The 19,120-nt window shown below is 41.7% G+C and overlaps 1 protein-coding gene across 6 annotated transcripts in view; it reads right to left on the reverse strand.

The window, feature by feature from the left end:
• Nucleotides 1-19,120, reverse strand: part of trdmt1 (tRNA aspartic acid methyltransferase 1) — a 123,875-nt gene that overhangs the window by 94,381 nt on the left and 10,374 nt on the right. For 4 of the 6 annotated variants that reach the window (XM_077508316.1, XM_077508319.1, XM_077508320.1 and 1 more), the window contains exons 2-4: nt 4,530-4,639; nt 4,376-4,452; nt 4,140-4,289 (exon numbers count right to left, since the gene is read on the reverse strand). In XM_077508316.1, the coding sequence (XP_077364442.1) occupies nt 4,140-4,289; nt 4,376-4,452; nt 4,530-4,639 (337 nt within the window). The remainder of the gene's footprint in view (nt 1-4,139; nt 4,290-4,375; nt 4,453-4,529; nt 4,640-19,120) is intronic. The other 2 variants (XM_077508317.1, XM_077508321.1) reach the window with 1 other exon arrangement.

Consider the following 19,120-nt stretch of genomic DNA (forward strand, 5'->3'; position numbering starts at 1 on the left):
GGATCGCCGTGTCAGTGAAATAGCGTCGGGATGGGATGACGTACCTCCGCTCTATTGTTTCAATCATTCTTCGAAATCCCTGATTTTCCACAACGGAGTAAGGCTGCAAACCCATCGCAATGAATCCCGCGATGGCTTTCGTAATTTGTTTTGCCTTTTGCGATGTGGGTGGCATTTTACCCAAAGTGTCCTCGATGGTTTTCTGGTTGCTACTAGTAATAATGACCGGCTTTCTCACTCCTTCTGTCGGGTGGAATCGTGCTGTGTGGCTTCTCATATTTGTTGTATTGCCAAAGTATTTAATTTTGGCGCGGCAAATCTTGCATATGACGTAGCTTTTGTCCAATTCGTTCCCCCCATCAACGTAGAATCCAAAATAATTCCACACGTCTGCTTTTAAATTTTGGGGAGCAGGTCTGATCTCACGAAGAGGTGGGTTGGTCAGCTCAGCCATGCTTGTTGTTGTTGTTTTGTATCTCGAGGCTTGAGTTGTGGATGTGTACTATCTGTCCGTCCCAAAAGCGTCCCGAAGACCGCGCGCGCTACTGCGTTTCAGTTCCGCGTACTTTTCGCTCCGGTTCACTTTTAGTTTCGCTTCCCTTGGCATATTTATATAATCGGAATTTGGACGTTTGTGAATCGTTCTCGATTGTTCCACGGCCGAATCGTGAATAATCTAAGAATCGGAAATTTTGCACACCTCTAATATATATATACACATACATATATATATATATATATACATATATATATATACATATATATATATATACATATATATATATATACACATACACATACATATATATACATACACATACAGTGGTATGAAAAAGTATCTGAACCTTTTGGAATTTCTCACATTTCTGCATAAAATTTACCATCAAACGTGATCTGATCTTTGTCAAAATCACACAGATGAAACAACAGTGTCTGCTTTAACTAAAACCACCCAAACATTTACAGGTTTTCATAATTTTAATGAGGATAGCATGCAAACAATGACAGAAGGGGGAGGAATAAGTAACTGAACCATCACATTTAATATTTTGTGGCCCCCCCTTTGGCAGCAATAAGTTCAACCAGACGCTTCCTGTAGCTGCAGATTAGTCTGGCACATCGATCAGGACTAATCTTGGCCCATTCTTCTTTACAAAACTGCTGTAGTTCAGTCAGATTCCTGGGATCTTTTAGTAGACACAAGTGAAACTAGACCTGCGAGCAGCTATAAAGGGCCCTCGCAGCCCGGGCCACGTTGGGGTCCTTGCACGTTGGGGTACTTGTACGTTGGGGTACTGGCACATTGGGGTACTGGCAAGCGAAATTTCTTTGAAAATGGCATAATAAACCTTTACATGTAGAATATTTTTTTTGCCTGTGTGTGTGTCAAGCTCAACGGGTTTTGGTGATTGTTAAGACCTGCAAAAATCAGCGTCCTTTTTTATTTTTAGGCAATGAGTTGCCCTGATTGGTATTTTTTGTAAAAGTGTATATCATCATCGCTCGTTGTACTCATTGCACAATGTTGCTTTTATTGTCCAAAGGGGCAATCAAAAATGAATAAAACAAAATGGAAACGTACATACATTTGGATCGGTGTGAAGCCAGTGAACAATTTGAGTGGTGGAAACTAAAAGAATATTCATAAATGACTTAGTCATCACACTTAGAATGAGTTTACATTTTTTGTACAAAATACCGTATGTGGGGTATTTTTTTTTTATGCCTCAAGGGCTAGGTGGCGCTGTATTTATAACTGAATGTTGTCATAGAGATACCTTCAGGCCTTGATTATAAGCATACATGTCAAGTTTGGGATTTTTTGGAGCATGCACCGGGGAGTTATTAAGCATATCCTTTTTCATTGCGAAACGTGTTTACAATTTTTGTAAAAATACCGTAAGTGGGGTATTTTTTTTTCACACCTCAAGGGCTCGGTGGCGCTGCATATATAACTGAATTTTGTCATAGAGATACCTTCAGGCCTTGACTATAAACATACATGTCAAGTTTGGGATTTTTTTGAGCATGTACCGGGGAGTTATTAAGCCTATCCTTTTTCATTGCGAAACACAAAATTTTATGCCCCGCCCTCATCATATAGTATTCCGAAAAGTCAAGATTTTTCCGCCTGTCGTTGGCTCAGGTCTTGACATGGTCCAGGTCAAGTCTGAAGTCAGTCGGATGAAACGTGTAGGAGAAGTGGGCAAAAGTATGCTCCCTGTAAATATGCTAAAATCGTAAAAAATGGGACATTCAAAAATTCGTAGCTCACTTCCTGTTCATTTTAGCATATAGGTCCAACAGACTTTTTTGTAGGTCTTGGGCTCCCTCATACACCTAAAAATTTTCGTAGATCTTGCTTAAACGTACAACCGGGGCTGCTTCGTTAAAAATTTCTAGGGGGCGCTATTGAGTCATTTTTGTAAAAATAGCACAATCAACAATAAAATATTGTTCATTTTACCAGGCCAGATGTGTGTGCCAAGTTTCATGAGTTTCTGCGCATGTTTAGACCCTCAAAACTGGCGTTGTTTTCTTGGCGAACAGCGCTTAGCCACGCCCACAGCCATTCGCGAAAACTCACAAACTTCGTGTTGTGACATCATGAAGACCGAAACCCTCATCTGAGCAAATATGAGGTAGGTCCAGTTAACGTGGTTGGAGAAAAACATTGAAGGAAAATCGTAAGAAAAAAAAAATCACCAGTAGGTGGCGCTATCAGTCAGATGAAATATAAGTTTGTAGATGAGTTAAGGGCTGGACTGTCATCAATTGTGTGAAATTTTGAGAAGATAGGATCATCTGGGTCAAGTTAATGCAGCTTTTATTGTCACGAAAAATCTTCAGACTTTGCGGCACCCTAACGGCCACGCCCCTTGGCGAAAAGTTACAATATTCGGTGTGGGGCATGATCAACATGTTAAGACTTTAATTGGCTCCCTTCAACGAGCTTGGCACAGTAGCTAAAAATGTAAATTATGACATTTATTGTCACCACTAGGTGGCGCTATATATATAACTGAATTTTATTAAATAGATGTTTTCAGGCCATAACTAAGTTGCATGAGAAGTTGGAGATTTTTTGGAGCTTGTACTTGGGAGTTATTAAGCATTTTGTCTTTCTGGACAAATGAAACTTTAAAGGCAATATTTGATGCCCCGCCCCCGTCATATAGTATTCCGAAAAGTCAAGATATTTTGCCCAGTTGTGTTCTCAGGTCTTGAGATGATACATGCCAAGTTTGAAGTCAATCAGATTAAAAATGTTTGCAAAGGGGGGAAAAGTATGACCACAGTGAATGTGCAAAAATGGGCCAAAATTGGACATTCAAAAATTCATAGCTCACTTCCTGTACATTTTAGCTGCATGGTCCCAATTGACTTTTTGTGCGTCCCGGGGTGCTACACGTGCCTGCCAATTTTCGTAGCTCTAGGTCAAACGTGCCGGGATTGGTTTTTATTTTTTTATGCTAGGGGGCGCTATAGTCGCGTTGTTATGACAACGTCAGAATATCAAATTTTTCGCCGGGCCCGAAGAGTCTGCAAAGTTCAGTGAGTTTTCGTAAATGTTTAGGTCCTCAAAAATGCGATCGTTTGCGGAGAATAAAGAAGAAGAAGAAGAAGAAGAAGAATAATTTTTACAAAAACAATAGGGACCTCGCAGCAGTCGCTGCTCGGGCCCGAATAACACAAAATACAGAAGGCACCATAAAAAAGTGAAATGATGTGAAGTCTCATGCTGAGTCAAAGATCAAAGAATAGAGATGTCTGGCAAAAATGATAAGAAACTTTGTCCATATCGTACAGCCCTAATCCAACACGCAAATGAAGGCAACTGCTAGCCAATTCTAGATAGAAGGGGCTGGGTTGCAGTCATTCATTCGGACATAGTTGTTTACAGAAGTGACGAGTGGATTTGTTTCAAATGAACTTTTGAGTTAAATAAATGCAAAATGAACTGCACTTTTTTTTCAGTTTGTCTTTTAGATTTCAGAATGAACTGCCGCTTTTAAGTGACAGAAAATATTTCTGAGCACTTTTGCAGTTGTCACAATGCCGCTGTTCAACCTGATGAACATTAGATTTAGGTTGATGAAGTGTGCCCCCCCCCAAAAAAAGGGTAATGCCCTCCCTACAATTTCCTTCTGGTGACGGGTCTGCTGGAGAGACTATGTCTCTCGGCTGGCCTGGGAACGCCTTGGGATCCCGCCGGAGGAGCTGGTTGAAGTGGCTGGGGAGAGGGAAGTCTGGGTTTCCCTCCTAAAGCTCCTGCCCCGCAACCCGACCTCGGATAAGCGGTAGAAGATGGATGGATGGATGGATGGAAATTAGGTCCCATGATATTAGGATTGTATACACATGAGGGTGGTACCTGGTAAAAGGTTGACACGGAGGACTCATCAAAATCATGTCAAAGTGCAGGGTATTGAACTCATCAAGTGATATGCCCTAAGGAAAAAAGTTAAAGGTATAAGTTCCGAATCGTATTTCAAACCTAATTTTCAAATTCTTTGAATGCTACCTACCTCGATTGTTCTGTTCCAGAGAGGAGTGTCAGGAAAATTGTGCCTGTAGACCTGATTGGCAGTTGTATTTATGTCTATGGCCGCCACTACCTGGGCAGATATTCCAGACTCTGAAAAAATAAAACATATCTGTGCTATAATATACAAGGGATGTAACAATAACGGCAATATCGTGATATTGCGATATTAAAATTGCCACAATATATCGTCGTCGTCATATCACAATATTAAAAGCAGCACATCTGTTAAAAAAAAAAAAAAAAAAAAAAAAAAAAAAAAAAGTCTGGTTGATTTCCATTTGTGCAGTTGTAGCACCCTCTACTTTTTTTTCGTGCAGTTTAATTTTCACAAGGCATGTTTTGGCCCTTCTATGTTTAAAATCCACATTAATGGTCAGATGAAGAGCAACGTAATATGCTTTTGAAACAAGTCAATATGTGGAGGAACTCAATGTGTGTTTGTCTTAGCAAATTAGTGCCTCAATATTAACTAACAGCCAAAAACATTTAATAACGTTTAATAAAATCACAATGTATGCCGCCATAAACGTTGACGTCAACTGTTTTTTTTTTGTTTGTTTTGTTTTTCTTAATTAATGGGCAGTGCAATGTCTAATGGAGCGCTGCCAGGTCAATGGGTTGTGGAATAAAAACACCCACTAACTTTGGCCAGCAGGTGCCAGCATCAATTATTTATTTATTTTTTTTGTATCGGCAACCTTCCCACAATATCGTGATAATTATCGTATCGAGACCTTTATATCGTATCGTGATTAGGCATGGGCCGATATCAGATTTTGACGGTATAATAACCTTGAACAAAAATATCGCGATGTCACGGTATCACGGTATTGAATTTACAGGTCTAAAATGTATTAATTTTTTTTATATATATATTGGTAAAAAAAATAATTTTTCTACAACCAATTTATTTTTTTTACAAAATATAGAATACAGCATTTGCTACAATAAACATTTGCCATGCCAAGTGCAAGTTATAAAAAAGTATCAAAACAAATGCTGTAAAGCGGGCAGAACCTGCAGTACAACAATAAACGAATAATGAAATATTTCTGTTGGGCAAAACATCAAAATTAAACTGAAATGTGCAATTTGTATGAAGTATTAATCTACAGCACAATAAACACCTTTTTTCTTTAACAACAACAAAAACAGATAATTTCTTGCATATTTTCCTGTCAGTTCAAATTATGATGCAGAAAGGTGAGCATGTTCACCTTCCCTGGATTCAGTTTGGAGCGATGAGGTGAGAGGATGTGTCCACTAGTACTAAAAATATATAATAACTGGTAAAATGGCAATATTGATTCTATCATTTAATGTTGATACATGAATGTCTTTACTCGGGTTGTCATGAGAACCAATACTTCGGGATCAAGTCGATGCCAAGATTCTGAAAATGTGACGGTACTGCTTTTTCTACAATACCCTAACTACCGCTGGTACCGAGGCGGCAGATCTGACCCCGTCTTTCGTGTTGTTTGGGGGGTGTAAATGAGGTTATCTGGCAACCCACGCAGTGATTATCCTGCCGCTGCGGCAATAAGGAAGCACAACAGTCAATGCGTGCAACATGGCAGTAGCCCACACATCTGTGTCGTCAACTGCAGCAGCAGCTGCCCCTCAATTAGTTTAGAAGAAAAACGCCAAAAGTCGCGGATGGAAGTACTTTAGATTTCAGGTTGATGCGCAAGAATTAATAATCGATCCTCAAATACCTGTATGCAAAAGATGCCGAAACTGTTTCCGGACAAAAGGGGGGAGCACATTCAACTTAGCGAAACATCTAAAAAGATCGACCTCCACACTTGTACAAAGAGTTCAAGGTGTTGAATTGAGTAGATTGAGTAGGGTCAGATGAAACGCCATATCATGTAAAATGAGATAACAAATTAATGGGCTAGACTCAATTCTTAGTTAGAGACCAATTGGTGTCTGTAGGACTGAGAATCATTCTTTGGCCTCTGGGTGCAGTTCCTCAAAGTAACCACCAGATGCCGCCAAACCTGTACAACTAAGCCACCCACTCAACAAAGACCGGACGGACATTCCTTATAAGGCCATAAAGGGCCAGATACAAATTAGTGTAGATAAATGATATCCTGAATTAAGTAATAATACACACAACACAATCTATATTCGACAATTGTTAGCCTGATTTATAGAGCAATGTTTATAGCACATTGAGCCCAACTATGAAGTTTTGCTGTCTTTTCTTTTCTTTTCTTTTATTTATAAGCGATACTGTCTTTTATCACTGATAATATGGCTGTAACTGCATTGAAAAGATTAACTGTATGTATTGTTCTCTCAACATGACATACAAGATGTGAAACAGAAATTAGAATTAACCTGTTAAGTTCCCTGAGAGAATTTGGGATTTAACATGTCATGTATATATATGTTATTCATGCTTGCTTAATTAATTAATATATATGATTTTATTGATTTTAACGTTTATCATTGTCGAATAGAGCTGAAGACCTTTGACATATGATTATGACTCAGCTGTGAAGGACTTATGACTCATTTGTGGAAAATTACTGAGAATGAGTCTCAACAAGTGCGCATTGATATGAGGAGATGCGGAAGGACACTCACCGGAAGAAATCAGTGATATGACCCAAAGTGATAAAAAGTCGTCACCAGCTGGGATCGAGGCCCTTTTTCCCTGCGATGTGGTCTGGATGGAGTGTATTCCAGAAGATGGATTTATGGCTGTTTGGGACTTAGATTTTTTGTACGAAGGAACTTGGACTCTTTAGCCGTGAATGGAATTTTCTTCACTGATTGGGTAAAGTACAAAGCTTGTATCAATAATGATGTATAATAGGAAGATATGAATGACTAATCGCGAGTTAGGGTGGGGGCCATTTAATACACTCTCATATCTTTAAATTATTTTTAGCCCAAAACATCTTATTGTGAATCAGGTCTTAAGCTTTTCCGAGAAATTATCAATCTTAGAAAGCTTCTGTAAAAGGTTTATATTATTCTTAATTTCCTGTTTTCTATTTTATTTTATTTTGATTGATTTAAGGTTTTATCATTAAATGTGATTTTTATGATTTATATTGGTTGTCTTATTATTGTCAATAAAATTGTTTAAAAGACAATCTTTGAATAAATCATTTTATTGTTTTGTCTTTATTTTATTTAGTTTTGGTTTTATTCCTTTTGGACGTTTTATAAGTCCAAGGTCATTTTATAAGACCAAATAAAATGATTGAAAAACTAATTGTGATTTAATTAGTTTGTTTGGTTTGTTTTAACTTTTATTTTATTTTTTTGGGACGTTTTATAAGTCCAAGGTCGTTTTATAAGACCTTATTATTTGTCTTTGATTTTATTTTTATTTTTGGACATTTTATAAGTCCCAGGTCGTTTTATAAGACATTATTTGTCTTTGATTTTATTTTTATTTTTGGACGTTTTATAAGTCCACATCATTATTTTTTTTAAGACGGACAACAGCATCGGACTTTTGGAAGAAGGTAAGTGTATTTGAACAACCTCTAACCAATGCTTCCATCTGTATTAATAAGTCAAATACTCCTGCTTGATATGTAACAAATCCGTATGATCCTTACAAGGATTATTAAATGACTAGGTCAATAACAAATGCAAACAACTCAGAGAAGTGGAGCTGCCAATTTAAGTGAGGTGTTCAGATTATCATTCCTGGGCTCTGTGTGTGTGGTTACTCACTCAGGATTGATAGGTGGATGAAAACGGATTGGCCTCATGATAAGAAGACAGTGAACAAACCTAGGTGAATCCACTTTGATATATCGGCTTATCTAATTCCCGTCTCCTCACGCTGACGCCTTAGAGCTGGTGAGGAAAAAGGGGAATTTCTAACCCTTTAATTGGAGAGTCGATCAGGACATATTTCCCGATTTAAGTCCTGCGGGTAAGCGGAAGTTGACATGTGGCACCCATAACGTGGGGCTTCGATTGACTCATTTTTGTCAAAATCGGGATCGATCGAGGCCCAAACAGGAACCCGAGTGAGCGCGGCTCTGAGCGGAGGGCACAGTGCTTAAAAAAATATATTTTTGTTTTTGAAGCATGATATATATCCCACCATTTTATTGCATGCACCAAGCATGTTATATATATATTTTTTTTTTTGTTGTGTCCACATGATGGCGTAGTCAAGGGAATGAATCATCTTGAAGCCCCGACGTGTGTGTGAAGCATTTTATAGTAGGACTTCACTGTTTTACGGGGTTTTATTTTGCCATCACTATCTTGCACCTGCCACGAATTTGTTGAAAGATGGCTGCATTGTGGACGCAGTGATGAATATAATCATAAGGAGAAGTATGGTTCCTGCTAGTGTCAGGAATTGTCCTGTCAGCAGTTATAGCGGTTGCAGTTATCAAAAGAGGGACCTTGGCATAATCTGCCCACCAAAATTATAAAGACAAAACCTTACCAAATAAGGTTAAAATTTAGTTATTGGCCAACGAGCTGCAGAAAAAATGGGGGGGCCAACTAATGGGAAACTATTGAGAAGTAAGGATGGGCATCAGAAAAGGGTGGGATCGACCAGACCCTAAATAAGACGCCCTAGCCCTGATTTCCTCAATTCTCATTGAAACCTTTTGGTGGAACAGTAAACAACAACTAACCATGGCTGGTAATGCTCCGGGGAAAGGCATCATTGGGAGACCAGGCGCTCTTCAAAATGTGAGTAATAAAGCGGAATATTGGATAATTTATGTAATAGGGTTTTGTTGTTGTATTAGATTTGGTGAATAACTAAATTGACATTATAAGGAATAATTTTAATTATTATTATTTTTTTTTGTTATCTCTGGTCGACCACTTGGTTTTAGTAAATTGGGTTTTGATCTATGTATTTATTTATTTTTTTACTCTCCCGCCAAGAGGTTCCGCTACTCGGAAGAGCGACCACATTCTCGCTCTCCCGTAGTAGAGGTGTTCCGCATTGATGGAGTAAATGCGGATGGAAACTTAGACCAAGACCAGAATGTATATATTGGGAGCCGCAATATTTTAGGTTTCCCTCGGGTCTAAGAATTGTCGAATTTTGTTTATGTGTTTAACAGGATAACCAAGATAAGCCGCAGTGTGTCTTCTGTGGAAGTGACCTCCTCACATCCGCTTGGGTGGTGGGGGATGCGTATTATGGTCATTGTTGTTACCCGTTGCCCGCAGAGGATGAGAGTAGAGAAATGTGGCTCATCCCAGACGGGCTTTTTCTAAACTTCGTCAGTGATTTTTTTTTTCTATTTTTTTTTTTCTTTTAGAGCTCAGAATTGTTCATTCGGTAGTCTTACCGATTCAACGTCTTATCATCATTGCTCTTTTTTTTTTGTGTGTGTGTGTGTGTGTGCGTGCATTTGCGTGTGTGCGTTTGCGTGCGTGCGTTTGCGTGCGTGCGTGCGCGTGCGTGCGTGTGCAAATACGTATAAATTTATACTCATTAATTCACCTAAAGCCTTATAAATATCCCATTACCCTTCGCCTTAACCAGGTACTTCAGAATCTTGCCAGAGTCGTGAGGTTTAAATGGTCAGGAGACCAGAGAAAAGGTCAGGAAAAAATAAAGAGAAAAGAAAGATAAATCAAAGTGAAATCCAGCACCGACCAAACACTTCCTGCCTTCCCCATGATTACAAAAACAAAGTCTTACGCCAACCCCGGAAGCCTCTAAATTCCAGCAAATTTAGCGAGATCTCAAGAGACCAGAGGTAAAACTAAAGAGAGGAAGGAGGGAAGGATCGATAAGGCAGAGTGAGATCCATGGAAGCCAGTACATCCAATCCATCAAAGTGAAATCCAGCACCAGCAAAACCCCTCCTGCGTGGTTACAAAACCAGAGTCTTATGCCAACCCCAGAAACCTCAAACTTCCAATAAATTGAGATCTCAAGTGACCAGAGGAAAAACTAAAGAGAGGAAGGAGGGAAGGATAGATAAAGCAAAGTGAGATCCACAGACACCAGCACCCACTGATTCAAGGGGCTGTGGGAGGGAGAGGCTACTTCTGTTGAGTTTCAGTAGATGCTGGTGCGACGGATCTGGCATGCATAAGGACCACCACCAAAGAAAGAAGCCGTCAACCGCGGTCCAGCAAAGCGAGCACCGCCCCCCCCCGAAATCCCCAGGCCGCGGCAGCACCAAGGCCACCCCCAAGCCACCCGAGCGGACACCGGTCAGTGAGCCGACCCAGACGCCCGGAACACCCCCGCCCACACCCCCGAGCCCAAGGCCGGAGAACGAGGCCCAGCGGGCCCCCACTGCGCCCCACCGGTCCCCAGCCCCCATCCCCCCACGACCCCCCCGCACCCCACCCAAACCCGCCACCCACCACGACCCAGGCCCCACCACCCCCGGCCCCCAAACCCCCGAACACACCCCGACCCCCAACACCCAACCCCCCACCCACCCATACCTCCATCCCCACCAAACAAGCCGCCCCCCCCCCCCCCCGACGACCGCCAACCCCCCCGCGAACCCGGCCCCCCGCGAGCCCCCCCCCCCCCCCACCCCCGGAAACCGGCACCGGGCAGCAGCGCAGAGAGGGAAAACGTGCCCACCCCACCTCCAGCCGTGCGAGAGTAGCACAGCGGCGGGAGGGGGGAAGCAGAGGAGGAAGCACCAGGGGAAAACGCGGAACACCAGAACACCGAGCCCGGTGGGGAGAGGCCCCGGTCGTCACGCCAGAGTACTAGTGACACCTAACCCTGTTACTGAGTCCGCCAGCTCGCCGACTGGCGAGCTCTACCCTTACACCGTGAATGTGGCCCCACCCAGTGTATATACAAGTGTGTGCGTGTGGTGCATTAAAATTGGGAGCAGGTGAGTCGGAGCAGAGGGAAAAAATTTCCCCTACTCCGACACACCCGCATCCCCCCCCAAAAAAAAGGAGGGACAAAGTGGTGGGGCAGGGACACAGATGGGGGGGACCACAGCGCTGCCAGGCACTGCAGTCCATCCCCTCTGATGGCTCCCCGCCCCAACTCACCCCTCCCCTTGGACATGAAGTGCATTAAAATTGGAGGGGAGTTGAAGGGTGAAGACGGTGTTTCCACCCTTCCCCACCCCACCAAGAAATGTGTTGTGTGCCCTATGTGTATATTTACAAAGTGTATAGTGCAAAACTAGTGAAGTGAGTAAGAGGAGCGACCAGCGGGGCCTCACCCAACCCGGCGGGTGTAGGTGGCACGCCCGTCCCCCAGCACCCCCCACCCCCACCCGCCCCCCACCCCACCCATCTGGTACCACAATAGGCGGACCGCCAGCGCAGCAGGGCTACTGGACAGCCCACCGGCCACCGGGGCCCGCCCGGGGCGCCAGGAGTTCTACCGGAGTGGGGTAGGCCTCAAACCCCCGCCCGGCCCCCGGAGCCCGACGCCCGGGCCGGGGAGGGAGCCCCAGGCCCAGGGAGAGGGAGGGGGAGGGGGCGGGGGGCAGACAGGGAAGGGGGGAGGGGGAAGCGGGGGGAAGACGACAAGAAGGCGAAAGGGCGGCTGCAGGGCAGGAGGGGGGGTGGGGGGGGGGGGGGGTGGGGGGTTCCGGGGGGAGGGAGGGCGACAAGGGAAAAGGGACCGGGAGGCAGAGGAGGATGGGCGGGAGGAGGCGAGGAGGGAGAGGCGACGGGGGGGAGGAAGGGGGAGGGGAGAGGGAGCCACGGGGCACACCAGAGGCCCACCCGCCCCGAACCGCGCCGCCGGGCACGGAGCAGCGGACCGCGCCGGGACGGCGCCGCCCCGGGCACTAGGGAAAGCACCCCAACACCGCACCCCACAGGGGGCCCAGGGAGCGGCCAAGACGCAACCGCTACCGAGCAGACAACGGGGGGGGGAGGCGGCAGAACCACCCCTGCCCGACCACGGGGGACGGCGTCAAGAAAATTGACTAATTAGCATGCAGTAACACCAAGTGTTGATGCTTAGTGCCCACTAGAAATAACTCTTAAGGAGTTAGTGAGTATAGTGTCGTATAGTGTGGTATGCTCGAGCCCACTAGCAGCAACTAGGTTCCTGACTAGGGGTGTGAATTGCCTAGTACCTGACGATTCGATTCGTATCACGATTCACAGGTCACGATTCGATTCGATACCGATTAATCCCGATACGAATGGTCACGATTCGATACTGATTAATCCCGATACGAATTTATAAGTCGATTGTTGCGATTTTTTTCCATTCAAATTTAGAAAATACTATCAGTAAATTTGTACATGTACACTGTAAGATTTGTATGAATATATTTATCTAAAACTTGAGGCTTATAACCGTGAGCCACTGTACACAAACAGTTTGCAATCTGTTTCACATTTGAACAGCATTAAAATAAAAATATTAAGGCTTAATGTGCCGTTCATATAACATTCTTCCATGCTCAAGGTGTGAATCCTAAAAAAAAAAAAAAAAAAAAAAAAAAAAAAAAATCGATTCTGCCCATTATTGAATCGATTCGAGAATCGCGCGATGTAGTATCGCGATATATCGCCGAATCGATTTTTTTTAACACCCCTATTCCTGACTATATAAAAATAAAAACAATCAGATACAAAATACCAAATACAGAAGCAGCGAAAACAGAAGTTGTAACGATGTGGTGGCTCTCGTTAACAGGCAGAATCTTGGCAGGATTAAGTTGCCAAATTAAGATTAAAATATTCTATGTACATAGACCATATTTGTTTAAATCTTGATACTTGATTTTTATTTAAGGCAGAGATTTTTTCCATTGAGATATAATTTATTAGTAAGTTTAACCAGTGGTCGATATTTAGAGATTGTTTATTTTTCCAATTGACAAGGATTATTTTTTTAGCAATAGTAAGGGCTATAAATATAGATTGGGATTGTTTACATGGTAGCTCAGTTATTGTTAAGTCACCTAGTAAACACAATCTTGGAGAAAAAGGAAGCCTACAGTTTAATATATCAGCGAGCTTTTCCAAGATTTTAGTCCAGAAATGCAGCACTGGAGTACATGACCATAAAGCATGAAGATAAGTATCGGCAGTGTTTTGTGAGCACTGGAGACAAATGTCGGAGTCAGAGAGTCCCATTTTTTTCATCATATATTGTGTAATATATGTTCTATGAAGTATCTTATATTGGATAAGTTGCAAATTTGTCTGTTTGGTCATTTTAAATACATTTTCACAGATTTGGGTCCAAAAGTCTGGTTCCGGAACTATAGACAAGTCTTTTTCCCATTTTAAAGTCGGTAAATACGTTTTATTTGTGTATAAAAATAACATATATTTTTTATATTTTCTTTATTGTTGTTGGAGAAAGCGTTATAATATCTTTAGCTAAGACAGGCAGTTGGAGCGTATCCAGAAGTGTTGGGATTTGTTTCTTAACCATATTTTTAACTTGCAGATAATGTAAGAAATTTCCATTTTTTATTTCATATTTCTGGACCAAGTTTGTATACGATATAAACTTATTATCTGAGAAAAGATGATGAAGGTGTGTAATTCCTTTCTGCTCCCATAGGCTTAAATGGAACGACTGATTATTAAGTTGAAAGTCGGGGTTATGCCAAATGGGAGAGAGCCCACAGGGCGCCAATTGGGAGTTTGTAATTTCTAATGCCTTCCACCAGGCAGTCAGGGTGGCGGCTATCATTGGGTTTTTAAAACAATTATGTCGTTTTATTGATTTTGTAATAAAGAGTAAATCTAACAGTCTAAGATTATTACAATCCTTCTGCTCCAATTCCAACCAACAGTTAGTATCTCTGTTGGGTTGTGTCCATAGCACAAGATATTGTAGTTGATTAGCTATATAATAGTACATAAAGTTTGGTGCCTCTAAACCTCCTTTAGATTTACTTTCCTGAAGAGTAGATAGACTAATTTTAGCTTTTTTTTTTATTCCAATAGAATTTTATGATAGCAGAGTCCAGCGATTGGAACCAGTTAGACGTAGGTTTAAATGGAATCATTGAAAATAAATAATTAATCTTTGGTAAAACTTTCATTTTTATAGTAGCTATCCGTCCTATTAAAGAGATCGGAAGATTATTCCAGCGCTCCAGATCACTACGGATACTATCCAATAATGGTAAAAAATTTAAAGAAGTTAATTCAGTTAACTTTGGTGAAATTTTAACACCTAAGTATTTTAAATTACCTGTAGGAAAGGAGTAGTGTGGATCCTGACTTGTAGGATTCCATGAATTTTCTGTGATAGGTAATAATGTTGATTTTGTCCAGTTAATAGAGTAATCTGATAAGTGAGAGAATTTAGTTATTAAGTTAAATGCTTCCCCTAGCGAGATAGCAGGTTCTTCTAGAGTAGTATATCATCGGCATATAGATTAATTTTATGTTCTATTGTCCCGGAGTGGATTCCTTGGATCCGTCTATCCTGACTTATAGCTAATGCAAGCGGCTCAATAAATATTAGGGGTGTCACGATTCGCCAACTCCACGATTCGATTTAAATTTCGATTTTGGAGTCACGATTCGATTTTTTTTTCGATTTTTTTTTTTTTTTTTTTTTTTTTCCGCTCCCCCACTTTATAACACAGAGGCATATGCTTCTGTAGGCTAAGGCTAGTCTATGATCATTGGTTCTATTCATTGTACAGTAAATCTTATTTCAAAAGATCGGCTACATATAGGTGATGCAATTTCCATATTATTTTTGTGTAAATTTATGTAATATATGATAATTGACATTAGGCAGGAATGATCAAATTCAAAGAATTTATTTACAATATAAAGTTAACCGTCTTGTTCTTACTGAAGTGTAAAATAAAAAATAAAAAAACAAAAACAAAAAGTCACAGTGGGTGCCTGCCATCTATTGACTGTTTTTGGTTACAACAGTGTGCTGTGCGTTCCTCTTAAAATAATGTGCAATGTGCAACAACAACAAAAAATATATTGTATCCAAAGTCATGGAACAAATACAGCCTGAACAAACTATATCCCAACATTTACAGTTGCTGGGCATACTGTAGCGTGGTTCAAGTACACTAATTAAATGTTTGAATCCAGCGTTTTCCAAGGCTGCAGGTCTGCTGCTATAAATAGACCTATGGATCTGGCGTTTCGCGCGAGCTGAAGTGTGTGGAAGTTTCACTGTAAATGAGGATGAAATAGTTGGTTGGACCGTTGTTTTCCCACTTCTAGTTGAATTTGATAAATCTAAATCTTTGTGATGCCTGCGTAAATGTCCCGTCATGTTTGTCGTGTTTCCCGTTGTTACGGCTGGCGGCTCGGGCCCGCCGCCGGCTCCGCTCCCCGAGTATGTATGTGTGTGTTTGTGTCGGCTGGTGCCCGTATAATGGTACTTCAGTTTGAATGCGCCAGCGCGACACTCTGATTGGAGGACTGTGCCAGCGCGAGACTCCGATTGGACGACTGTGCCAGCGCGACACTCCGATTGGACGACTGTGCCAGCGCGACGCTATTGTGTATCCGTGTATTATACCCCTATTGGTTATTGTTGTTTCTCCTCCGTTCTGTCAGTTCTGTCAAATGCGGTTATTATTTGTTCACCTTCCACTTTCACTCCCTTGTCAAACCCCTGCCTGAAATTTCAATTAAAACTACTCAGATGTTAAAGTCGACCCGTGTTTATCTACTCTATATTTTCTGTTATTGTGTTACTTCCCTTCCCCTTGACGAGCCGGGCGTAACACCGTGGCCGAGTACAGTACGCGCACATAGCATATCTTGCAACTGTGGTCTTTTTATCGACAACGTGAACGTTGTCGACATAACTCACCGGGAACGCAAAATGTTTCCAAACTGGTGACGAGAGAAGCGGGAGCGGCTTGAAGCACCATTGCTGTGTCTGTCCGCGCTTGCCATCATGACTGCAGGAGAAGTCAGCTAACAAGTGCCGTTAGCTAGTAGCTGAATGGCTGCGTCTCATTTGCTTTCCTGGGAGGTGGCGGTGGCGGCGGTGGCGGCGGTGGCGGCGGGCATCGAATCGTGTGTCCTCTCTTCTATTTCGATGCTCGAAATCGTGACGTAATTTCGATCGATTTCGATAAAAAATCGAAATCGTGACACCCTTAGTAATTAGGCAATTTATATAATTTATATAAAGAGAGAGATAGCAAGTAGATAGTAGTGAAGTAGTAGTGAAGAAACGAGGGGGGAAGTGAGTGTGAAGGAAATCTGTGGGGGATTCAACATAACAATACACCAGTAAATAGTAGAGGTGTGCAAAATTTCCGATTCTTAGATTATTCACGATTCGGCCGTGGAACAATCGAGAACGATTCACAAACGTCCAAATTCCGATTATATAAATATGCCAAGGGAAGCGAAACTAAAGTGACCGGAGCGAAAAGTACGCGGAACTGAAACGCAGTAGCGCGCGCGGTCTTCGGGACGGACCGAGATTACACATCCACAACTCACGCCTCGAGATTCAAAACAACAACAAGCATGGCTGAGCTGACCAACCCACCTCTTCGTGGGATCAGACCTGCTCCGAAAGGCAAACAACTTCAGGCGGAAGTATCAGCTAGCTGGCTGCAGTGCGTCGGTTAGCGTTCTACAGGGCGCCGCGCAGTGATACGAACGAACGAACAGAAAAGTAGTGGCTGGCGGCAATGGCGTCTGACTTTATTCAGAAAAGAGTATTGTGGTGGAAATGTATCACGCTTTTGAAAACAAAAAGTTTTTAGAAGAAAAACGCTTTATTTCCGAGACCCCAGCCAGCTTGGTGGACTATTTTCCTCTCGTCCAACGCCGAAGTCAGTGCTGATCGCACACACGGGAGGTGAGGATCAAATTGAGATTCATGTTAAAAAAGCCGAACGAATGTTTACACGTTCATGTTTACACAAAAAAACTTGAGTTTTTTTTTTTTTTTTTTTTTGTACCTCTGAGAAACTTTAATGTTTACATGTTCATCTTTACACAACTTAAAAAGCAGGAAAGCACTTTTTTTTTTTTTAGGCATTTGTATTGAAGTAGTAGTTCACATTGTCTTTCATTTATACCTCAGTGCACTTTTGAGTGGATAAAAATAATATATTTTTGCTCAATGCTATGTTTTATTCTGTTGAAGACTGAATATACTTAAAAGCTGTTGTTACAGAATGAGGACTTGAGTATTTTATTTACTGTTTTGAACTGTTAACTTGATACTGAAATAGTAGTTTATTTAGGCCTGAGAGGACTTTTGTACTATTTTTGTAACTAATGTACGAAACATTAAAAGCACCAAAATACATTGTTTTTTTTCTGCTGCCTGGGGGGGAAATCAATAATCGTTTTATAATCGAATCGTAGCCTCTGAATCGTAATCGCAATCGAATCGTGAGGTGCCCCAAGATTCCCACCTCTAGTAAATAGTGACCTAAGCGAGATTATTTTTTTTATTATTATTATTATTTTTATTTTTTTAAGAATATATTTTTATATTATTATTATTATTATCATTATTATTATTATTATTATAGCCTATACATGATATAAATTCATATTCTCAGTTTCGTAACCCATTATCCATACATATACATACATATACATACACATACATATACATACGTCAAATAATCACACAATACTCGGCTCTACCAATTATCAGTTAGAACAGCCAAGGGGTCGAGGTTGGGTTTCGGAATAGCTGGCCGTCGATATATAATTTATCAACGACCATCGAAGTCCGTTTACCCTCCTGTCTATTTTGTTTCATTATAGGAAACAGTACTTTTCGCCGCTCGTTTATCTCTCTTGGGAATTGATCATTCATCCCGAAAGATGTCCCTTTGAGCTCCCGTCCTTTACTTTTTACCAATTCTTTATGTTTAAAATGTTCGAACTTAGCAATAATAGGACGGGGCTTATTGCCCTTACGAGCTCCGAGCCGGTGTACACGGTGAAAAGAGATATTATTTACCGTCTCCTGAGGGATCTTTAGCGATAATGTCATAAATTTTTTTATCTCGCCCTCTGGATTATCTGGGGTATTTTCGGATATACCTGAAAATATTAGATTTTCCCGCATACTACGGGATTGAACATCTAAGACCGTTTCCTTTAGCATTTTGTTTTCCTTTTTAATCGTCTCCAACTCGGCTGTGACAGCGACGAGAGAGGAGCGTAGCTCGGAATTATCTCGTTGGAGATCGCTTACCTGTTGGCTAACGAATTCCAAACTTGCCTTTAATTCTTTGACGTCCTCGCGGATAAGATAGAGGACGTCAAGTTTTTTTATTTATGGAATCCAGCATACTCACCGATACGTCGGCGGTTACTAAATCGTCCGTGTCTGTTGACGAGTCATTTTTCCTTTTTTTCGAAGGATTATCACGACTAGCCGCCAGATCATCCAACGCGCAGCTATAAAAATAATCGTCAATAAAGCGTTCGAGGTCGTCCACACTGGATAATATTTCCGATCTTTCTTAGAAAAGAAAAAAATCGAATTTATCTAATCGTTAAATTCGGGTTTAATTAGAAATATAAAGCTAATTCTATTTTAGCAGCAGGACGCCGCCATGTTAGATTTTCCCAGTCTCGCTACCGGTCTCGCGATAGTCACAGCATCTCGCGGATGGCCTTTCTCTCTCCTAGCGCACGCGCAAAGGTTTGATTCCC

Source organism: Festucalex cinctus, chromosome 20 (genome assembly GCF_051991245.1).
Source record: "Festucalex cinctus isolate MCC-2025b chromosome 20, RoL_Fcin_1.0, whole genome shotgun sequence".
In the NCBI taxonomy this organism is placed as follows: domain Eukaryota; kingdom Metazoa; phylum Chordata; class Actinopteri; order Syngnathiformes; family Syngnathidae; genus Festucalex; species Festucalex cinctus.